The 25,232-nt window shown below is 39.4% G+C and overlaps 1 protein-coding gene across 2 annotated transcripts; it reads right to left on the reverse strand.

The window, feature by feature from the left end:
- Positions 1-353: 353 nt before the first annotated feature.
- Positions 354-19,914, reverse strand: LOC105935810 (prolactin-releasing peptide receptor). Of its 2 annotated transcripts, XM_036133143.1 has the most exons (4): positions 19,791-19,914; positions 8,574-9,047; positions 5,776-5,997; positions 354-5,691 (listed from the first exon to the last, which is right to left on the reverse strand). In XM_036133143.1, the coding sequence occupies exons 2-4, from the start codon at positions 9,020-9,022 to the stop codon at positions 5,364-5,366; spliced, it is 999 nt and encodes a 332-aa protein (XP_035989036.1). In that variant the 5' UTR covers positions 9,023-9,047; positions 19,791-19,914; the 3' UTR covers positions 354-5,363. The 2 variants fall into 2 exon arrangements, with proteins under 2 accessions (XP_035989036.1, XP_012731833.2); XM_012876379.3 differs by having other exon boundaries at positions 354-5,997; positions 19,791-19,912.
- Between the last annotated feature and the right edge of the window lie 5,318 nt (positions 19,915-25,232).

Here is a 25,232-nt window from a genome sequence, read left to right on the forward strand (position 1 = left end):
AAAGCCTGCAACATCCACATGAGTTCTGAGTCTGCTCTCCCTCAGAATGATCTCCACTCCATCTTGTAATAATAGCTGTGCCGATATTGACTCTCATTTTTCCCCGTTTACTTTTTCTTTTCTTGGTTACTTTGCTGGGGAAAGAGTATAGATGGTCCTCCATTTCAACAGAAAAAGACAAATAGAATGAGTTTGTTTTTTACTCCTCCTCCACCAACGGCACGTCTTCATACAGAAGACAGCAAGGGAGAACGCGTATGGCTGTCAAGTTTGTATCCTTTCGGCTTCTGAAATCAGAAATAGCGGCACAACATGGCGCCGCTCAGTGGGTGCACAACACCTAGACTGTGCCAGAATGTGTATTTATAAAAGCAATACTTGAGTTTGGCTAATTAAAAGCCTTTTTTTTTTTACATGCTGTCTGTTTAAGAGGTGTTAAGTAACCGGGTTTTATGGCTTGTCTAGTTTTTCCTTTTGGGACTGAGTGATTGCGTATTGCGTCTTTGCACTTGAGGTGCAATAAGTTTTTTCTGGAGGAGTCGCCGACACAGTGCCCTCTGGAGTCACAAAATCTGATAGGTCATGGAAAAAGGTGAAACTCTGGACTTTATTGACTTTAACAACTTTGCTTGTTTTTGAGCCATTTCTCTAATCCCCTCAACATGCAATATCAAAAGCTTTTCTATCAAACTTAGAACAACAGTGATCTTAAAAAAACACAACTGAGCAGTAACAATGCCCACATGGATTATTATAAAGTTAATGGTATAGGCTACCATCATTATGTTAAAATAATGGGAGTACTTCAATGAATTCAAATATGTATTAGCTCTTTTTGGTTGGTGAAAAATACCAAAACACACAGATAAGAAAACAGAATCACTGACCAAGCATATTGGTTTCTGATCGCTGACTGGAACAGTGAAAGCATCAGGATTAACTAAGCCTGGCTGTTAGCCTAGTCTTGAGCAGGCTAGCTGCACTTAATAAATCACCATGATAACTTACGAGCTACTGCTTTTGTGAAACCGAGTTGAAGCATAATTCAACCAGGATATCTGGAAAATCCTGGTTTATCTTGGTTTTGTGAAACAGCCCTCTGGTTTCTTCAGGTTTTAACTATTTCTTCCTCTTATTCTAGTTTGTAACACACGTTGTGGACTAATTTTTGACAATTTGTATGTGTAATACTGAGAAAAAAACTGTGTGTTCAATAGTTATTTTCATAATTTCATATAATCATCACTGAGACAGATAAGTGCATACAGAAAAATGTCAAGAACATGACATAATAGCTGTGAGGGGAACACAATAAGAAAACTGAACACTTAGGCCAACCTGGCAGCTAATCAGTCTCTGTTACAGATAAACACACATTGTATGCCATTCAACTTCAAAAAACCGTAGGCAACTGAGCATACACAGTACAACATCATATTGATCATTAGATGTTCTATATACAGACAAATACAGATGATTGCTTTCAAAAATAACTTGATGACTTGGATGCTGGTGCACATTTGTCTGCTACTGGCATAAGAGAGATGAAAGCCTGAGGGTACAGCTTCATAACGTTAACCTCATACTGGTTCAAGACGGTCATGAAAATCTCATCTGATGTAAGAGCCAAGGTAGAAACAATCAAATAAAAATCATCACATGTAGTGACCATTTCTAAACATGATTTGAACTGATAGTTTAATTTTCTCTTTCATTTCCTTTCCACAAACTCATTATTCATCAAACACAGTCTTCTCCGGCCGCTGATCGGGGTCCTTTCATTCAAAGGTGACATTCAGCACGCTTTATTTTTTCCTGCAAACAGTATTGCAAACACTGAACTTTCTGCCTAAGTGTTTTCCATTTATTCATGAGATCTTGGAGGCTATAAACATTGTTAGTTTGAAGGTTACCAGACTCACAATCATAATTTTAAAATAATTATGCATCCAAAACCATGCAGCCTTTAAAGTTACTCTGCAAACTCCGACTTCCCATTGCAAAGGTAAGATCTGGAATTTTCCACATATTTTTTTTTAATTAGGATATAGCCATGGTCTACCTGAAATTGAAACCCAATTTGTTTCATCAACAAATGATTCCTTCCTTCACTGCTTGCATCACCAACAAAATGGTTTCATATTTAAATTAACGTGTTAAAGGGAAACATTCATCATAGTTTGTTAGCAGAAAACTTTCACATCTGTAAGGTAGTGACAAAAATAAATTACAATGTTGCCACAGTTTTTTCAGAAAAGTCATTTTTAAATGTTATTTTCTGAGGCAGAGATTTTAGAGGCAGCTCTTTATAAAGCAGAATCTGCACGACCGCATGTGGAGTAATAGCAAATCACATTGAACAGCAAACAGCAGCAGCCTAAAGAGTTTGTGCAGCTTACATCAGAGAGTCGCTTGATTTAGGTTTTGTGCTTAGGAGAGGACAAAATGTTCTTTACAGTTACGTCATAATTTTGAGAGGTCCCAATAAAAACAATTGAATTTCCCACTAAAATCTTCAGAGTTATTATGCTAGTGCTTGACAATTGTTTCCTGAACAAGAACCTAGAACAAAGGATGTTGCTCAGAAAAAGGCTAAACAAATGATAAATGACATTGAGGGGATCCAGAAGACTGGCATTTGTCGATCACTCTAAATAAGATTTTACACTTTCGTCAGGAATTGCTTTAGCTTGGATGCAATCATGGTCCAAATGAAAAAGAGATTTGGTGGTTTATTCAACAACACAATCCATCTAATATTGCTTATATCACAGAAAACCCTTTATTATTATTTTTTTTGGGTCTTCACAGTGTCATGATCCTTAGGAATTTGGTTTTATGTTCAGCTTCATTTTGGTATCTATATTCTGGTCCTTTGTTTCCTGTGTGTACTGTGATCCATTTCCTCTGTTCAGATACTTGGCTTCTCTCACAGCTGCATCCAGTTCCTAATTAACAACCTGCTCCTCGTTCAGTAATCAGCCCTCCAGTTTAAATATCTCTCAGTCAGCTCTGGGTCAGAACGTCATTGGCTGCATCTGAAATGATCTAATTTTAGCGCCTAGCGCCTGTTCCATGACCTTTCATGAGGTCAACAGTAAGAACCCTATTGTGGTGAGGAAATCCTCTTTGAACTCTTGTGCCGATTTCAGTTTTCTCTCCAGACATTTTTGTTAATTTCGGTGAGGTGGGCTGTGCTTAAACACTGTCTGATCCATAATCAGACAGTGTTCTGAGGTTCTTATTGATGCATTTGTATCTTCACACATTGATTATTATAATTCTCACCTGTCTTGGGTTATCAAGGAAATGTTTTAGAGGCCTGCAGATGGTTCAACATGCAGCTGCTTTCATCTTAACCAAAACTGGGAAATGTTGGCATATCACCCCCAGTACTGACATCCCTTCACTGACAGGAAACATACAGGCTCCTTTTCCTACCTCCTTCCTAACTGACTGCACTATTCTGACAGCACTTATCATAGCGATTGCTAACACATTTCTGCTTTGGCAGAAGAGTCCTTACTAGCACTAGTTTCCTTGTGTTCCTCTTGTCATGCATTTATTTATTTATTATGTTTTTATTTTTTGCCTGCTTCCTCTCTGAATTTGGGTCCCGCTCTGCACCATTTCATGACAGAGATGGTATGTTTAATCACTGTTTTTTCCATTCTTTTTGTTGTTTTTTGAAAGGAACCCAACAGATCTTGCTAGCCCTAAAATAAATAAATCACTATCAGCCTTTCCACCGTTTAAATAAAATCAGATTAGTTATTTTAAAATGAAAATGAAAACCTTCAGTGACTATAAAACAGAATCTGCACTACTGTGTATGGAGTTTTGACATAATGCAAGAATCAGAAAGCCTGTGCAGATTATGTAAAAATATATCTACAAATACATCTACAAGCACACAGAGATGGAGAATTAAGTTAATATGCAAAAGTTAAGTAGGCTAGCGCAAAAAGTAATTATTTTTACTATAACAGTGTCTGTAGTTTGAGTTGAAAGCAAACAATTTCTTATGAAAGTCTTCAAAATTGATATTTAGCAACACAAAATCTCCAGTGGAATAAAACAATCATAAAAGCAAACATAACAGGCACCAACTGGTGTTCAAAAAGTGTGGCACCACCAGTTGCCTGCAGCACCGTCAACAACTTCACTCTGAAATTGACAATCATTAAATCGGAACAATTCAGTAAGAAGCCAAGTCACACCTTCAAAATCAGGCACTGATCGCTACTTTTAGATGTTCAACATAAACAGTTCTAATGCACTCATGAGGACCTTTTAATTAGCTTTCATGTGCTTAAGAATAATCATTGTAGCAATGCTATACAAAAGTTTTAAACCAACCCAAATGTATTTTCTCTGAATGAAAAAACAAAGTCGGGTTGCACTACACTTTTTGAACAAGTGAAAATATCTGCTGGAGTTTATTAAACCGCAGAGGTGCTAAATAAATGTCCAATAGTGCTTTGACTGTTGTTCATTGGATGACAGGTGTTGCCGAAAAGCACACAATGTCCAATGTCCCTTTCTATACTCTATATGCCTTGTACTGCTTTTCCTTTTTCTTTTTTTTTTATTTATAAAATGCCGGATTTGCGAAATTGGTAAGCCTGAAGTCTGTGACCTTGTTTAGCTGTGGTGATGTAACTGTTAAAAAAAACGTAATCAAGGGTAAAGAAAACTGAACCGCTTCAAAAACAAGACCCAATCAGAATATAAAGACATCTACGCAGCACCGGCACAGACAAAATTCAAATTTGTTGCACTCCTAGAGAATCCAAGTACACAACAAAATGCCCTTAAGGTCTAAAAAAGTGGATTTTGCATGATATGCTGCCTTTAACTTCAGACATTCAAACGGACATAACTATCATGAGCTGTAATGTAAACAGGAAAATGTATAAAAACGACTTAACAGGCCCTTTAATATGCCCTTTAAGTGCTGCTGTTGCAACTGCCCTGTGCTTTATCATGGCATATCTCTCAGGAAATGAGGAAAAAACATTGCCAGGTGCTGCTGCCAAAAATAGAAGAGACAACCGGGAGAAGTGGCTGCAGTGGAAAGGTGTTAAAGACAAAACAACTTCCTTCTCACTTCACAAGCCTGTCAAAGTGTTGGTTAGTTTGGAACTGTGTTCTGGCCAGAAGTTGCTGATCAGCATCAGTCTGAGGAAAGGAGGGTATATGAAGAAAAATTACCCATTTAAGCTTTGCTAGATTGCAAACCGACACTACCTAAGCTCTAAAGATGTTTCTACCCAGTAATGCTAACGTCCAAGTTACAGTTATTCTTCATGTTGATGGACGTGGTGGCTACAGTTCTTTTCTGCACAAATTACAAATATAAGTTACAAAACCACACCGGCAGCGCAGTGGCTGGCGGGGACTCCAATGCGATGGCTGCACTTCAGCATCTTCCTCAGCTCCGCGCGAAAGCGATCGTGCAGCCATGCGTAGAGGAACGGGTTGCAGCAGGAGGAGCTCATGGCGCACAGATGGCACAGCAGCTGGATGAGTAAAAAGCATTGCTTGTTTATCAGGTGGATGTCAATGTCCCTCAGCACGTTGAACACGTGGATGGGAAGCCAGCAAACAGCGAAAGCGGACACCAGGAGAGCAACGAGGCGAAAGATCTTCCTCTTTCGGGCCTGGTGAACGCCTACCTGGTCTTGCGTCCTATTTCCAGGGGCAACACACTTCTTCAGTTTGACAGTGATGCAGAGGTAGGAAACAAAGACGGCCGAAAGGGGGAGGACGTACGTCACCAGCAACGTGCTGTAGGCGTAGGCCCGTCTTTCTTTCTCCTGGCCCAACCAGAACTCTTCACAGATGGTGAAGCCTTCCTCTTTGAACTCGACGTGGTAGGTGTGAGTCACTGCCGGAGCCACCAGGCCGCAGGAAAGTAGCCAGATGCCAGTGAGGACGTAGGCACAGGTGGCCACAGTGGTCCGCTTCTTCAGAGGGTGAACCGTGGCATAATATCTGCAATGAAGGGAGAGTGGTACTTTATAACCCTTAGATGATTTAATGGATGGTTAATCAGGACCAAATGGACGAATTAATGCCTCTGTGACATCCGAGCATGATTAAACCCAAAGTTCAAGTCTCGGTGATCAGATAGTGGAGAAGTGTTAAATGGCTTAATTAGCTTTAAAGCTGCTTTTCAATTAGACAGCTTGCATTGCGCTGAGCAGTCTCTGTGACCTGTAATGACTGAGTGGAAAAAGGGGCAACAGTTTTTTCTATAACACTGAACATAGGTGTGCCAAGGGACAAGAAGAAGAAGCTAACATTTCAGTCATTGTTAAAGTGATCCCCTCTTAAAGGAGAGACACCGAATGTATAACAAGATATAACTGAAGGCCAGGTCCTTTAGAAAACCAAATGAGTTCTTGAAAGCTCACACCTGCTCGTTTGTTTTAATTTTCTGCACATGTTCCCTTTAAGAATATTTACATTTTCATGAATTTGACTAATCTAGCTGTACAATTTGCAGCACATTACGGAACACGGGAAGCTCGCTGATTGAAAATTTTCCACTTATTGAGTCACTTCTTGAACAAATAGAGGGCTGATCATTCATTAAAGAGAGCAGATTTTTAGATTTTTTTTATACATGCAAATCAACACCTCCCTTCATTTGCATAATTTTCAAAGAATAAGACATGATTGCATTTGTTTGGTTGTGAGCTCTTAGGTTTACAATTGTAATCCACTCCATTTTAGAATAGTGTATTTTTTTTAAGAATTTGTTTGTGCCAAATTCTACAAAGCTATTCAAACCTAGCAAAAGTAATACTCATTAACCTTTTCACAATACACCATGAACTTGCATATAATTTACTGAAATTTATTGTGATAGACCAACACAAAGTAGTACAAACATGTGAAATGGGAAGGAAAGCATAAATATTTTCAATATTTTGATAAGTAAAACTTCTGAAAAGTCTGGTCTGCATTTCTATTCAACCCTCTTTACTCTAATAACTCCAATATGGGGGGCATTATTGTAGCAATATTATTGCAAATGTGTGTGGAGAGTTGTGTGTCTGTATCTCAATTTGTGTGTGTGCAGTCGGATTTGAAAACGTGTAAATAAATCTGTAAATATGTGAGGAGGTTTGTGTGTCCGTACGAGAATCTGCAAATGTGTAAAACAACTTGTGTGTTTAATCCGGATTGCAAATGTGAAACAAATCCACAAGTCTGTATTCAGATCTGCAAATGTTTGCTAAGATCTGCAAATGTGTAGATCAATCTGTAAACACACACAGAGATACTAATGTCTGAAGTATTTTCGCTTCAAGACCCAGAAATATGGACTCTTTACACACACATTTTCAAATCCAACTGCACACACAAAATGAGATACAGAAACACAACTCTCCACACACATTTGCAATAATATTGCTACAATAATGCCCCCATACTCTAAATATTCAAATTCACCACTTCAGAAGTCATCTAGTTAGTAGAGGTAGTCTAAATATGTGTCATTTATTTTAAATATGAAAGTAGCTGTCATCATCTGAAAATGTAAAAGAAAATCGTATCTACCAAGCTAATAAGATATGAGGTCCACCTAAACTGACTGACTGAGTAAAAGAAGCATTAGACAAAGACCCGGTTACTAAGATATGCCCATGGCAACTCTGAGGGAGCTTGAAGGATTCATTACTCTGGTGGGAGAATCTGTGAACTGCACAACTATCCACTGTGCAGCACTCCACAAATCTGGAGATGTGGCAAGAAGAAAACTACTGTTGAAAGAAAGATAATAAAAAGAGTCCTGTTTTCAGTTTGTCAAAATTCACATAGGAGACATAAACATTTCTGAAGAGGATAACCTGGTCAGAGGAAACAAGAATTTAACTTTTTGGCCTACATGTTAAAAGCAATGTGAGGCAAAAATGTAGTGCCACACGTGACCCTACAAACAACATCCTTATGGTGAAACATGGTGATGACAGAATCATGTTGTGTGGATCCTCCTTCTCTCCAGGAATGGTAAAGGTGGTCAGAGGTGATAAGGGTTAGGGTTAACCCTGATGGAGGGAGCTAAATACAGGGCAAAACTGGCAGAAAACCTCTTAGAGGCTGCAAAGGACTTGAAACCTTGGCTGAGGTTCCCCTTCTTGCAGAAAAACATCCCTAAACATACAGTTAGAGCTAAAAATAAATGTTTTTACAATAATTAAAGCATTTTAGAATGGTCCAGACAACGTCCACAGTTGGGTAAATCAGACTGAGAAGTCCTGTGTTCAGAGACACTCTCGCCATCCATTCTGATGGAGAGACAAAAAAATTATGTTTACCTTGTATCCATTTCCTTAAACTTCACAATTATGCACCGCTTTGTGTTTGTGTATAGCATAAAATCTGTTTAAAACCTTAAATTTGGAAACGTTTCAAAAAGTGTGAATACTTTTTTTAAGACTGAATATTTTTTTTGAGTCTCCCCAAAAAAAAATCAGCAAAGCACAAATAAATTAAAGTATCATAAGAAAAACATATTGACATTCTCCAAGCCATGAGGTCTTTCTGGTAGAGTCACCCACCTGTCCACAGCAATAGCTGTGAGCGTGAAGACAGAAACGTACACTGTGACTGGTTGAATGAGGAAGACCAAGTAGCACATGGAGCGGCCGAAAACCCAACCGTGTGGATTGAAGGCATAAGCCAGAGTGAAGGGGACACATGTCACACACATGAGCATGTCTGAAAAGGCCAGGTTCCCAATGAAGAAGTTGGTGACGTTGTGCATCTTGCGAGTTCGGCAGATGACGTAGAGGAGCAGGTAGTTCCCGACGACGCCCACCACCACCACCAGCACATAAAGTGGGATAATGAGGGGCTTGAACGTCTGTAGCAGGGCCACGTCTGCAAACTGTGAGCTGCGGTTGGTGGAGTTGCTCTGCACTGCCACCTCGTAGATGTGCCCGTCAGATCGCTCTGCAGATGGGGAAGGCTGCGTGCTTCCAGTTGGGCTACTGTGGTTAGCCTCCATGGGAGCGGATCTGTTCACACGTGCACTGCAACAGAACCAAAGCAGGTTTTTACAGCTAAACATCAACAACACATCTAAAAGGTCAGACTATCATGTAAATGCAAAATGTAAACGGCATGTTGAGAGGAAAAGAAAGTTCATGACATTTAATAAATGGAAGACTTTTAGGAGGACAAGCATGCTTTTACAAACAGCAACACATTCACACGGTGAGATGTGGGGAGCAGGGTATAATGAGGCAGATGGTTATAAAGGCGTCTCATTATGAATGCACAGAGCAGCATCTTCCACCCACCTATAAAATGTGTTTCAAAAATGTCACATGACATTAGGTCCTGATTTACAGGCTGAAGGTTGCAGAAAAAAAATGCCATTATTTATCAGCTCGCTCTGTTTAGTGTCGGCAGAATAATTCAGGATGACTCAGACGCATCGTTTTTACGTTCTACTTTCTTGTCAACTTGTTTAACCTGCCTCCCCTGTGGCTGCGTGTCATCGTGTCAGTCGATCAAGAATTAAATTGAGAAAAACGTGTGTTAAATATTGAAACTAAAATACATTTTTAAAACACTCTTTCAAGCCTCAGGCATTATTCTTTCTAAGACTGACAGAAATGGTAAAACTTTTAGCATTTTCAGCTTCCTAGATGTGAGGCCAAACTAGACAAACATGAATCTCTGTGACAGCTGAAGTGTTTTTATGAAACTTTAAAAACTCCCTTTTGGGTTTGAAGGTTCTCCGTAGAAATTTCAATACAGCTGTTCAAAATATGTTATTGATAAACCAACGGAAACATGGCCTCAAGCATTTTGTGGTTGTTGTTGTTGTTGTTGTTATCAGTTGTCTATACCCAATAGTCTTGCAGGGTTATGGGACACTGGTGTCAATCTCCGGCGGCCATGGCGTGAGAGAGCTACTGGACAGGTTGCTAGTCCATCACAGGGCAAAACAGAGACGCACAGGACAGACAACCATGGATGCAAACATGTAAACTTTAAAGTATTCAGTTGACTTTACAATTGTGGACTGTGGGAGGAAGCCGGAGTACCCGGAGAGAACCCACGCATGCACAGGGAGAACATGCAAACTCAATGACGGAAGACCCCAAGTCTGGAATGTTATAGTTGCTTAACAGTTAACTCATGACATATTACCACTTTATGTTAGGGCTGACAGTTTAGTTACTCATACACCTGGGGACTGTTTCAGAAAGAACGGCCTATTTACCCTGAGTAGAAAGCAGCTACTCTGAGTAGTTCTACCTCACCACGTCATACTGGTATCAAACAGGTTAATAAACTCAACCTATCAACCCTGAGTTTAGCGGAGCACGAGCAGGAAAGAAGCCCTCATCAAAGGAATGCAGATAATGTCATTCACTATGGCAATGGCAGGAAAAAAGAAGCCTGGAAGTGCATGTTTCCCGCGAATGAACTAATAAATCTTTAAAATCAGCATATGGAGAATATAAAACTTTACTTAATGAAAATAAACAATGCTGCTGCTGCATAAAAAAAGGGAGTTAGAAGCAGAGAATTGCTGAAAATGTCAAAGCATGTGTGATATGAGAGTCATTTGATGGAGCTTATTATTAAACTTATTACTATTCTCACACCACACACATACGACACCAACACCAATGTATGAGTGGAAACTAAAATAAATGAATGGAAAACTAGAGCTGGAAGTCTCAAATTTTAAACAGAATAAATTATTGCTTCTGTGTAGTTATTTTATTACATTTTATTTACTGTAGGTTCTCTGACTATGGAACACTTTTGAACTCTACTATAACCGAGTGTAACGGTAACATTCCTGACAGTTCGACATACAGTTGCCTCTGAAAGATTTTCTGTATCACCTACGTTATTAAGAAGCTGCCGTTGCCATAAAAACGAAATGCAGCACAAAGAAATTGTTCAGAACTGAGAAAGTCCCCTCGTGTCAGAAAAGCGATGTACGGGGGTGAGAATATTGAGATAAATCATTTACAGCGGTGAAAAACGTCGCCCTTGAAAAAAAAATGATAAGGCAAAATAAATGATAAGACATTTAATCGGAGTCTGATCAGCCTCTCCCGGCCGAGATTTCTGGGGAGTATTTGAGCACCAGCCTCTACAGGCTCCTCCAGACAAGGACACGCCTTTTCTGACATGTCCTTGTGCAGATTGCAGCTTAGAAGTAGGAACAACTCAGCCCAAACAACCCTGCTACCGAACAAGGATGTTTCACAGAGTAATTTGTTGTCATAACTTGACTCAGGGTTTCAGAGCTTTTTAAAACGGATCAGCCAGAGTATGCAGGAATATCCAGAGTATCCACTAACCCAGCTTTATGAACGGGGCCCTGGCAGATTAAACTGTTCTATTCTATTTGGGCCCACTTCGTGTCCCAAATAGAATCTGATCAATAATCTGTGGAGGAGGCTAATGATGAAAATGCTGTCAAAAAAGGCCTCCTGAACGCCAGTGAAACAGCCCAAAAGCTGTAATGCCAACTAAATTTTTCCACAAATTATTTTAGAATAGCACAGTTTTTAGATTAGAAAAGTAGGTTAGTGAACAACTTAATCACATTTGGATGCTCATGATGTCCTTTCCAAAACTCAGTCTGGCTCTTGTAAACAGCACAGTACGATAACTGCTGCTGTTAAAGTGGTCAACAACGTCATAGAAGCACTAGAGGGTTGTGAATACTGTACAACACTTTTTATAGACCTGTCAAAAGCATTTGACACAGTTGACCATACCATCCTGCTAGACTTCACAAAATTGGTCTCCCTAATCTGGCAGTAAACTGGTTCTCAAATAATTTATCAGGTAGAACAGTATGTCCCGGATGATTGGTTATATTCTTCTTTCCTCCCTTTTGCAAAGGGTGTGCCTCCAGGATCCACTTTTGGCCAAATTGTAAACGATCTTTTTGACAACTGATCTGATTCTACGTCTCACCTGTATGCTGATGACACAGACATTTATAGCTCCTCTCTTGGCTACAAAATCACTGGAACGGTTACAATCAGCTTTTGTCACTGTTCTGTCCCGTTAACTCAGCTTAAGTTAGTGCTAAATGCAGATAAATAAAAATCCTCACTTTTCTCTCATGGTAAACAGTTTCTTTTTAACCTTCACAGGCTGTCAACTGTGCATGGAATTGAAATTCAAATGGTCACATCTTATAAATATCTAGGTATTTTAATTGATGAGAATCTCTTTTAAACTGCACATCTATAAACTCCAAAAGTTGAAATTGGGTTTCTTTTTTAGAAATCTTGTTTGTCGTTGCAACTTAGAAAGCATTTGAACACTTTTTCTTTTTTACCTTTGGACTATGGAGACATGCTCTTTATGCTTGCTCCAGGTCAGTTTTTAAAGAAATTGGATGTTAAACTGTGCATTGTTTTGTCACTGGTTGTAGCTATAGCATACATCATTGCTCCCTATACACAATTGCACATTCTCCATCTCTGTGTGCTTGTAGGCTCTCCCACTGGCTGACATTTATCTACAAATCTATTCTTGGACTACTACCTATATATTTGTCTACATATGTGTGGACATTTTAACAGACATGGCTTGCATTCTCAGGACTACATCCTGATGCAGATCCCGAGAGTCAGAACTAAACTGGGAAAAAGGCTTTTATACACTCTGCCCTATTGACATAGAATTATGCACAAAAGAACTTAAAATTGAGAACTCTTTTATCTCTGTCGGAATTCAAACCTTTTATAAATGACAGAGTACAAAGCATGATTGGGTGTTGTGACTGCACTTTGTAAACTGATTTTACTGTGTGGGATGCATTCAAATGTGTATTTGAGCTGCTGTCTTGGTTAGGTCACTCTTGGAAAAGAGGTTTTAATCTCAATGAGTTTTTTTTTTACCTGGTTAAATAAAGGAATCTAAAACGAGGCTTACAGAGAGAAGGGGGAAAAGGAATCAGGAACACGGTAATGATGAGAAGAGAAAAGAGTAGATACATGGATGAAGACAAAGGACCTGACAAATTGGTAATGGCTAGGCTGACAATGTATAGGAGGGGAAACGGGAGGAGTGGCAGGCGGCGCTAATTACGCAGGTGAAAGGAGTGATATCTACTTAACATAGGAAATACAGAACAGGAACAAAACAAAAGAAAGGCAAGCATAGAATAAAGATCTAGCAGGACTGCTAAAATAATAAAGGACATAAGCTAACTAGATAGTAAATGAATCTAACAGATTCCAGAATATATTAACATAAATACCAAACAGTTCTCTGTAAACTGTAAACAGATGGAAAAAACAAGTATCTAGGGATGAACAATGCAAAAGGGCAAAAAGCAGATTGCAGGATCCCCAGGGAGCTACAATAAATAATCAAACCCCAGGGGATCCTGACATCTTGGCTGAATGAAAATTATTTTAAATCTAAAATTGCCATGGGTGTAAAAAAAAGTTGTCAACAGTAGCTCAAGAAGACTTTTTAATAAAAAAAAACTTTGGGTCAAACATTACACACATTTCAAATGTCTGGCATTTTATTTATAAAGATAATGTCTGGCATCCTTCAGTTATATGACTTGTTTTCCTATACACCAACCCAAACTATATCTGTGGCCAAATGAATGCAGTAAATAAATCATATATGCAATTTCATTTTTCATTTCAGTCTTGGAGGCCTTATACACAGAGTGTGCCAAGCCCTGGCAGCCTTCAAAATTTAAACTGAAATGTGCCACCAGAATGATATCCCTAAATAAATCTTAAAACCACTTGAACAAATGCTGGCTGATGCAATTTCTGGAATTTTGTTTAAATGCCTGACTAAGCAAACTCAAAAGTTACTTTCTAGAAGTCACGGAGTCATCTGTGAGCTCCATCACATTGGGCCTCTGTATCCAAGAGCAACATGCCTCATCTGAAGAATATATAATGTAAGGATGACAAGCCAATGTGCAAGTGTGCTTTATTGACATAAACCTGCCTTTGTGCCAGAGCGCAGCAGTGTGGGAGCGTGAGTTTGCGGGGGTTACAGGCAAACATCCTTGGACGACCTCTGAAAAAAAGTCACTTCACCTTGATCTCAAAGTATCTGAGAACTCAGAGCTTAAAGGGATTTAATGATGGTGGATCTTAGAAATCCAGATAGTTCTTTGAGAAACAGCATTTGATCTAGCTGGGATCAAGAGGAATGCTTGCTTGTATAATATTACTAGTAAATTTTGATGGAATATGACTTTGTAAAGTGCCTTGAGATGACGTGTTGTGAATTGGTGCTATATAAATAAAATTGAGTTGAATTGAAAGTATATACAAAAGAATAAAAGAAAAAAGCTTTTCGATTTTTATTTGTATTTATATAGGTACATGCAGATGTGATTTCCTTTGCTTCTGTTATAAGTTGTTGATCAAACATGAAATCCCCCAAATGTAGTGTCTATATAGTTAAAATCACGGTTAATGTGGCATGTTTGTGACTTCCTACTATTTAAAGCTGTGAACATGTTGCCGTGAATCATGCAGGATATACATGTTACCTTTCATTTTGTTGCCAGATTGCTCATCAGTCTGAATACAAGTACAGTTTTCTCTCTTTGCACCATTGTCTCCTGCAACTCTGACATCATGACTCTGCTGTCCCTTTACATTCGTCCTCTCCCACAAACACTGCTAATTAGTATATATGTGCCAAGGTACAGAATGGGGAATTAATCTTTGCAATAGTCAAAGAAAAAACATCACGTCACAGTCAGTCTTATTATTTCTGAAAAGTGTCGACGAGGGATTTCAATTAAATTTTCTTAGACTTTGTCTTTTGCTTGCTGAGTGCAATAGAAGGATTTAATAAGGTCTCCGTTGCTCTGAGAATTTTTTATGCTCCACACTACCATGCAATTGAAAATGCAGTATAAAAACTGGATTTAAATTAAATATACAATATCTTGTATGCAAATGTGTCATCTTTTTGTGTGTACAGCACAGAACATTCTGCATGGAGAAATGTCCTTATTTTTCTCAGTAAACATGTTCTATCTACACATACAAAGAAAAAAATACTGATTACTACAGAAATTAAGGACAATTACTCCTGTCAATCCTGTCTGCCACAAAACATGAATATTCCAGCGACCAGAACCACGTTTTTTTTTTACCACACAGTTTGTGACCAAGGAGTCAAACTAATAATCAGAGAAATTGTCAAAAAAAACAGAGACCTCTCGAGAACAGTTTCAGGAAGATGTGGAATTAGCAGATACAGTTTTTTCTCCATGAAAACAATATCTTATGCGCTCAACCTCGATGTTCTTTATGGGAACTCGTTGTATAAGATTTAAATGGTGAGGAAAAAATTATTTTGAAGCTCAGTTAAAGTAGGCTGCAGGACATTTGGACAAGCCAATGAATGACTGGGAGAAAATATCCTATTCGGATTAGTCCAAAACTAATTTTTTTTTGGATGTCATAGCAAATGGCAGGTTTGTATCACAATGTGTTGCGTTTCGGACTGATTCTTTTGAGTTTCTGGGTTGTGCCTTCTTTGGTTTATTATCCTTTAGTGTTTATTTCTACTTTTGTGGATTTGTTAATGGATTCTGTTTGTTCTTTCTGTAACCCTTTTGTATTCTTCTGTTTTCATTCTCCCTCAGTTCCCTCAGCCTTCAGTCTTCTCAGCTCTTGCCCATTCCCATCTGCCTATTCACCTGCTCTCCGTGCCTTCTCTCTTCACTTTCCCTGTGTGCATTAGCGGCCTGGTCTTCTCTTCTTATTAGCTGGATCCTCTGTTATGCTCCCTCCAGTACATTCCCCTGCTCTTCGTGGTTCCCTATAACTGAATTTATTTCCTTAATTAAATCCTGCTATAATATCTCCTGTCTCCTGTCTGCCAATATTTGAATCAAGCTTAAAGACAACTTTGTAATTCTTGTGAAGTCTACCAGTGGCTCCAACAGCAGCTGGAAGAGGCAAATGTTTTTTTATGGAGGGGACATTGAGATGCTGCCTTCTCTGCTGTTGTTCAGATTGTTCAGGCCGACGCTTCTGCTCATGCAACTGTGGCTCCGCTCACCACTTGTGCTCTTGCTTCTGATGTTTTCTACTTGGCACTGCTTTGTCCTCAAACTGTAAATGCTATCGCTGTCATAGGACTTCCACATTCACAGCAGCCACTGTGCTTTCCACATCCACAGCAACTGAGGTCCCCACACCTTCTGTCACTATAACATACTTAGCTCTTCTCCCTGCATCTGAAGCTATTCTTCAGCTACCCAAGAGCTCCAGAGCTTACTCCATGCTGCCAGAGAGTCCCCGAGCCTGCTCTGTGCCGCCGTGCTTTTGAGCCCCTGAGCTAGGTCATTGTTGCCTCTAAGCCCTAGAGCCCAGCCCTCACCATCCCAGAGGCCAAGAATCTGCTTCTTGCCACCTAAGCTCCAGGCTCAGTATCTTCAGCACCGCCATCAACATTATCTTTAGGTTCTACACTCCTGGTTCAGCCATCATCATCATCTACACTCCTGGCTTAGTATTCATCAGCATTATCATATGCACTTCCTGCCCACCTATAGACTTCACTCCAGCTTCATGTTCCTGGTCCCGAGTTCAATAATGAGGGTTTCCAGATGGACCTACCTTATTTCTCTATTCAGGAGCCCTCAGATGATCCAGGTGGACCCGCCCCAGGAGTCTGTTCCTGACTTCTCCGATGAGGGTGTCCAGGTTGATAATATCGTCTTTGCAACATACATTACAACGAAATTTGTTCTCTGCTTTTAACCCATCCCCTTGGGGAGCGTTCTGGGGTTAAGGGTCTTGCTCAGGGACCTAGAGTGCAGGCTGTGGGGATTGAACCAGGTACTTGCATCCTTCTCAGAGCGTAAGCACGCTGCTCTAACCACTAGGCCACCACTCCCCACCTCAGGTTTGTTCCTGAGTTCTCCTAGGTGGGTGTCTAGGTGAATTCTCCTTTGCCGCCATCTCCAGGGCTCCATCAAATTATCTACCAGCTCCTATGAGGGAGCAACACTGCAGTACTTCCCTGTGGGATCAAGTCTATAGAGCTCCAGCATGGGTTTGAGCACGACAGACACCATTCACTAGAGCTCCACCATTGGTTCAAAACTCCTGCCTGGGGTGCTAGTCTCTACAGTCCAGCTCCAAGTTCAAGCCTCCAGAGTCCTGTCCTGGTTTCTCCACATCACCATGTGGGCTGCCTTCACACCTGGTTCTTTGAGGGTTCCTACTCCGCTGCTGCCGACCTCTAAGGCTTCATCTCAGTCACCACAGGCCCCCTTACATCCTGTGCTGCAGGCCTCCAAAGTTATATCAGCAGCACTCCAACAATCTACACCATAAAAGTAGCTAATTCCACCACACAAGCAAAAAAGGGCCTCAATACTGCCCCCTCCACAGCAAAAAAATGGTCTCCTCAGCAGGTAGAGTCTGGTCTGCCCCTTCCTGTAAAGAGCACCAGTGTTGTGACACCATCCCTGTTTATTGTTCAGGTGAACATGCAGGATCTTATAAGAATCCACTATCTCAGTAGCCTGGTGAGACCATCCTGATCTCGCGAGCTTTCAAGGTTTCACTCGCAGATCAGTCTGGCTACTTTCCGTTAAAGAAAATTTGGAGCAGTTCACCAAACGAATGTCCAATCAGCTTTGGCTTTGAGGCGGGTTGAAGTGTGACGCAACGAGAAGCGCGACAGTTTAGTCTAAAGAACATGGCGGCTTCAGCCGATGAAACTAGCGTTAGCGTGGCTATCGGGCAAGTTTTATCGGAATTACAGAGTATTTCTTCACTGAAAGAAGAGCAAAACACTGCTCTGGAGGCTTTTCTCAGAGGAAAAGATGTTTTTGCTCTTCTCCCGACTGGTTTCGGCAAGAGCTTGTGGTTGTGTTTTCGTCGTCGCTGTTAGTACGTCATATGCTTCGTTGATCTGATTGGTTTATTTGGCCCGTCTATCACCAACATAGGCCAATCAGCTAACCAGTATTTTCGCCCCTTCCCAAAATTACTTCAACGGAAGGTTTCCAGATGGATATGCGGAGCAAATCCATCTGGCGGAGTCAGGTTACTATCTCAGTGTCAATTTCCTGGATTTTCATCGATGTCTGTGTGGTGGGTCTGATCCTGTGGAAATCCACCACCAGCTCCTTGGTTTTCCCCACATTGATTGGAAGGTAGTTCAACTGGCACCAGTCCACAAACTCCTGTGTTCACCGTCTTTACTCTGAGTCATCCTCACCGGTGATATACCCAAGTATGGCAGAGTCATCTGAGAACTTCCAGAGGAGGCAGACTGGGGGAGTGATGCAGAAGTCTGCCGGGTAAAGGTGGAACTGGAATGGTGCCTTCCCATCACCCTGAGTATCCTGTGCTGCAGACCAGCAGCACAGACGATGTCTTTGAAATTGTCATTACAAACCAAAAGTCCTCTTCAAAGTATTTAGTTAATTTCAGGAACCAGTGTTAATGTTCACTAGTTGTTCCCTGTGCTATGCTATTATTCTTCCCCATAACTTGATTTGGAGACTAGTTTGTGGGAATTACTTGGGTTATTACCAGCATCTAGTGTGATTTTTGTGAATCACTGATTTTACTTTTTGTTTTCGGAAATAAAATAAAAAATATATACATAAAGTAATAGTGTATCCACATGCATATTTATTCTGAAAAGAAATACAAACACTACTCACATGCTAGAGGAAAATTGTTATTTAACAGAAGTCCAAGTAAATGTTGGCGTCAGCTGCTTCCAACCTCAGCTTTTTTAGTGTATTTTCCAGGTACTCTATGTTGCTTAAACGATCTTAAATAAATAAATAAATCATGATCCTGATGAGTCTTGGAAGCAGTGTGGACCTGAAGACGAGCAGCTTGTTCCCTCCCATTCTTATATTTCCAAGCATATCAACAAACTGAATTAAGGTGGATTTACCTGCATCTGCCAGGCATCTGTTCAAACCGAGTTATCGGTTTGTTCAGTTAAGCTTTATCTAAACTTAACAAATGAATTGATGCGGTCTGACTCACATCCTAAGTGATGCGCTGCATATTGTCAGCCTTGCCCATTTATTTGTGCCCCCAAAGGAAGCTTCAGACCAGTGCTGCAGAATTCTGCCAGAGGGAGTCCTTTGTGTTGCAGAGTGACCTCCTCATGCTTTGTTGCCACACTCAACATTTCTGCAACGCAACATTTGCGCAGGAAACTGTCCTTTTTTCAGTCCTTTCCCCTTATTTTCTCAAGAACATCATTGTTTTCTTGGTATATAGCAGCAAATTTCAAACCATTTTAATTTTGGAGATTTTTCAGCACTTGCAAAAATCTTATCAGAATACTTTGAACATATAAAAATTCTAAATGTTTATATTTCTCTTTGCTATTTAATCACAAAATTAAGGACTGAAAATGCATTAAATGTCCCTTGTTTTTTAAAATATTAATATAGATTTTGTAAGCACATGTGAATACAAAATGTCTTTGTTTCCCACTTTGCTCTTTTCTAAGTGATTAATGTTTCATCTGTCACTTGAAAAACACCACAAGCATGTGTGGTGTACGGGATTTATCTACCACGCTGCCATCGTGGCACTCCTGGAATACATTACATTAACATGAAGCCCTTTCTTTTAAAGCTAATGATTTCTTGCAGTGTTTTATTAAAAATATTGATCAAATCTACCATAGAAAATAGATTTTCACACAATAAGTCACTCTTGTTACACAAAATGAGCAAGAGCAATGTTCAATTTGATTCTGTTATGATTAAATAATAGAGCCTGACTTACCTGGCCTGATGTTTCTCTGTCCGAAGATGAGTGAGGAGTGTTACCAGTGGACCTTGACAGTGTGCTTTTCCTCAGTGAGGGAGCTGAAGCTGCTGCTGTTTTAAACGGAGAGAAAGAAGGTGGGAGGCATACGGAGCGCGGAGGGAGAGGGTATTTCTGAGATGTCTTTGGAAATGATGGGGAGCCAATAAGACGGCAGAGAGACCGACAAATATCAATGTCTGGGTTGGACTTGATGATGATGTTTGATTAGTTAGTGGTCGGGTCTCTGATGGAGAGCAGGATTATTTATTTGTTTGTAGAAATGTGCAGGGCTATGATGGTAGTTTTTTTATTATTTTGTTGTTGCGTTTTTGTTTACATGGTAATTCAGGCAGTCCTAGAGCTCTGTGTCAATGAGTTGTTTATGCTTCAGCTGAAGTACAAAAATTACTAAATTGGTTGTTTGCTAAGTGAACATTTTGTCCCTGGTCTGAAATCACATAAAAATATAACAGCTTGCAACAACTTCAACTTACAAATATGAGCACAATTTAAAATATATGCTTCAAAACTAAACAACAGGACAAGATTAAATAAAAAAAAAGATCTTATAAAAACTACACCTTTTAAAAGCATAAAGATTTTTCACAGCTCACGAAATGTTGTGTACTTTTAAATTTATCAATTTATCAGATTTTCTTTTAAAAAATTGTATTTGTCTGACAGTTTTTGAGTGTTTTTTGTCTATATATAGTTTTTACATGCATTGTGTTGAATGCTGAGAGTTTGGCTTTGCTCTTTTGCTGAAATGTTGAGCATCTAGTTAAGCTGCATGAAAGCATGGATCTAAGTAGATTAACCACTTATTGCACTTATGTATAATTTAATGTATTAGACTATTATTTTCTGAAGATTTATATTGCACCCTGTTTCCATAGCTTTTTCATCATCGACTATAAGTAGATTATAAAACATCATTTTAAAACCACTGGGTGTTAAAGCAAGTACAAGATGTCCCCAAGTGGGCTCCCTTTAAAATCTTTAAGTAGCTTCTCTAGGGACCCTTTCTCATTTCTGATTTTTGTAAGAAGAAAAATTGTATTACATGCGAGATGTGCAAATAAATTAAAGTAAAAATAATTGGGTAAAAAACTGCTGTTAATATTAACTATCAAGTGTTAACTGGCTCCTTGTTACCAATCAATTGAAACTGCAAGAATAACAAATGACAAATGGGCCAGACCCTGAAACCATATTATGTGCTATTTGTATTATTCTTTTTGACAGTAACTAAAATGAACAGATTTAGTTGCATTTAAACTCAAGAAAACTGCTAGATATTGTTGGAAAATCAGCCAGGAAAGAACAGAAGTGTAAGGCTGCTGCTGAAAGCCACAATACAATCAGACTGTCTCTAATGCTACAAGGAGCTGCAGAGACTCCCTCCCTAAGGGTCTGCCCTCACCCCCCGGGTGCCCACTGCTATGAAGCCATGCTCTCCCCCTCGTCTTCCTCGTTGCCTGTTGCTTCGAGCAGCACTGGAGAGAGACTCTCTTTTCCGTGGGCCCTCGTGAGGAGAAGGTCTACACAGGAGGGACGAAGTGAGCATGCCACCGAATGGAGTTCAGAGACCGCCAACATGTTAAATACTGTTTGCTTTCTGTGAATCAAAATCAAAGCAGAGGTGATCTTTCTATTCTATAGAGGAGAACCGGATGGCCCAAAGTCAACAGACTGGACAACGGAGGCGGATGTGTGGCTGAGTTTAGCAAGGAAAGTTAGTATGGTATAAAAATAATTTAAAACTGTTTACTTTTAATGTGTTTTTACTGGGGTTTTAAGGTTTGACTGGGTTAAAGACCTGAAGCTAACATAAGGATACCAGGGGCGGGGGCTGGGGGGTTGACTTCACCATCACACACTGAAATTGGGGACACTTCCAAGGACACGGGGACTGTCCCCAGAAAACGGGGACATCTGGTCACCCTAAGCTAACAGGCTAAACCCCCACTAGCATTAGCCCCTATTACCCTCCTTAATAACTCACTACTAACCCTAGTTAAATAGAACCATGGCTTGTTCAAACAAAATGCTTATTTTTGTTTCTTTCCGCCATCGTCCAAAGATGCTTCGTGGATTAGTATAGCGTTAAAATGAACATCAATTTCAAATGTATTAGTGTTTTGTGTAACTTAACAGTAATCCATCAAGTTAATGGCCCGTTGATATTCACCGAACAACACCTAACAGACCGAGAGTTATTTATTAAACATTAAATAACTCATAAAAACATGCGTAATGGCACAACAATATGTACGTACAGTACATACATTCCACCTCTAAAATTTCCCATAATTATTACAAACTTCGTTTTTAGTCCTGTAATGGCTTTTGTTAAAAAATAGCTTTTACGTAAATATCTCCATTTAGAGCATGAACGATTCTGCTTTTGACAGAGTGTCCATCCTTAAAAGGTTTTAAAGTGCCTAGTGATTCACTTTACAGCATCATTGGGCTCCAAATGCCACAGAGAGGCGAAGATATTAAAAGTCCTCTTGTAAACAGTTACAAAATGACATTTTCATCACAGGCTGAGACTAAACCATCCACAGTAAATTAAACTTTTGCTTTACTTTTTCCACCATTTTATTTGTTCTAATTTTACAGGACAGGTTGAATAACTTGCCTAGGATGTCCAATGAAGCCATAAATCAAAGGATTATTCTTTGTCTCTTAGTAGTTGATTATGCAGTTAATTTGGATGAGAAACTCAAACTTAATATGCTTTAGATAATAAGGCAACAAAGTTTTAATTTCACGTTTGTAAAAGATAAGTCACCAAGACTAATATATTGTATATATATACATTCAAATAATCTTTAAATCTAAAGTAAATCACAGTCTGCTGTGTATCCTCTGACTGTACTAAGGCTGAAAAAATAAGCCACCTAAAGCCACTCCAACTTAATTCTCACCCCGAACTTGTCAAATAACTTGACATCTCTGCCTTTGTCTATTTGACCCAGAGAAACTGCCCAATAAACTCAAGCTTGTTCTGTGCCAACTACTCAGAGTCAGTGTCCATTCATGCTTCATTTGTGTCAATTTTATTATGTTTTGTATTTTTCTGACGCTTATCTGCTTGAGTGCTAACTGGCCAATGAGCCTAACGCTACAAATATGTAAAGTGTATGACTGGTGTAGAGTCCTGCAATGTAAGCTTACTCTGTTTCATCTCTGTTTTCCTTTCAACTCCACACAGGAACCTGCATAAAATAAGGCTGCATGTGTTATATCATGTCTCCATTATCTCAACTGTTTAATGCTAATGCTAAAGTTCTGCTAATGCTAAGACGGTATCCACCATTACCTTTGCTATGTTAACACAGCTCGTTCTGTTCATGCCAAAGCATGTAGCCAGCATTCATACACACGTACATTTTGTATTAGTGGTACTTAAAGATAAATGTGGGGCTTTAAGGGGTTGCTGTGATGATTTAGGTTTTGTTTGTTTATTTTGCAGCCTTCACCTCTCTGCCGCCATCCAATCAGCTCTGTTTCCTTCCAGCCAACACCTTGATGTTAATCAGATCCACCTGCTGCACTGTAGTGAACTCTGTTCACCTGTCTACATATACCTGTCTCTGCCAACTTATCCCTGCCAGAACTCTCTTCTCATCTGATCTCGTCTCGATGTGCCCTTCCTCTATCAGATCCTGTGTGCTCAGTCAGCTGGACTCTTCAGATAGACGTTGCCTTTGTCTGCATGTTGCAGTCCTACCTGTTTCCCCATGAGTTCCAGCTGCGTGCTCTGCTCGTTCTGCTGGTTCCCTGGTCCACATCGCCTGTTTTGGTCTGTCTTTATCTGCATCTTTCGTTCTCCTGCTTATCCCTGGCTGCCTGCATCGTCTGCCATAACTCATCTGTTTCAAGTCTGGATCTGCTTGTCTGCCTCACCCGCCACTAGTCATCTCTTACAATAAACCTTTTAAATCGTAACTCTGTGTCCGGCTGAATGTCGAGTTCATCAGTATTAGTCATTACAGTCGCTAAATAGCCCCACAGCCACTATTTTCTTTTCTGTTTTCTGAGTCGGGTATTCCAGATGTGATATCACTGTGAAGTCCATCAATGTTCTTTTGCCACCAACTTAGTTGTCCATCACCCCATTCAATCCGTCACCTTGATGGCTAGTTATTAGCAACTACTTTGTGACTCAATTGTCAAAAATGTTATTGATTTCTAATTCAGCAAATTATGTTAGACGCATTATTTTATTAAACCAGTGTTTTATTATCCCTTCTGTTTTGCATTGTTAAGTTATTGTTTGAGCAACTGTAAGATTTTAAGGATAATTTGGCAACATTTCCAATTCCTCAAAACAAACCTTTGTTTCTTAAACACATACATTCACACACAGCAGGGAAATCATGGCATATTGGTTTTTGGTTGACATTTTATTTTTGTTTCTTCCTTTTTTACAGTAGTTTCTTTTTCCGCTTACTCATGGGTTTAGTTGAATGTAACTAATCTAGTTATAGTGTTTGTTGACTAAGTATTTTAAGGTGAGATTTAAGTATTCTGTTAATATATTCTTGTATTTTGGAGAAAGGTTGTTTGTGTTTATTCTGTAGGTGCAATACTTGCTGTTAGAGAACCAGTGGGTGTATTCACTCCTGTATTGTTCTATAATGCCACACCTCACCACGCTGTTAGTCATAAAACAATAACTGACAGAGACTGGGAGCTGTTTGGCTATTATTTCCTAATAATGAGATGATGCCCTAACTTTATAATGTTGATCAAACTTACTAAATTTGACACTTATCAATATTTATTTATTCACAGCCAAACCAAACCTAATGTTGCACAACATTCCAAAAGGGATGTATTAACAATACAAGCTGAGTTTTGTACCATGTCCATTTAATCTACATATTATTAAATTTGCATTTATCCATTAGCCAATCTAATTCTAGAGAATGGTTATCAAATCTTAAAGAGATAACTTTTTTCTCCTTATATTGTGACATTTAACACATACTCATTCCAAAGTGGGAAGAATAATGTTCTGAAGCTTTTCACTTATATTAACAAAACTATTCACAAGACAAACAACTGAGAACAATTTCAACTTGTTAACTTGTCTGGCAGATGTGAGACTGTTGTCCTTATGAGCCTAAAATAGTAATGATGATAATATGTTACCATCTTGTCAAAACACAACTTTAGACAATGATTTAAAGTAATTATAACTCCTCTTTCTGCTTATTTAATTTGCGCCTCCAGGTTCTGATTGAGCCTTCTATTACTTTAGAGGAGCTGACAGTGATCTCATAGCTTGGCAAAGATAAAATAACACTAATGAAGGGGCCACTACATGACTCGTTTTAAGCTCTTTACTCTCTTTTTTACATTGCTGTTCAGTAGGGATCTTTAAGCCCTTAGGAATTTCTCATT

This window comes from Fundulus heteroclitus, unplaced genomic scaffold (genome assembly GCF_011125445.2).
Source record: "Fundulus heteroclitus isolate FHET01 unplaced genomic scaffold, MU-UCD_Fhet_4.1 scaffold_582, whole genome shotgun sequence".
Lineage (NCBI taxonomy): Eukaryota > Metazoa > Chordata > Actinopteri > Cyprinodontiformes > Fundulidae > Fundulus > Fundulus heteroclitus.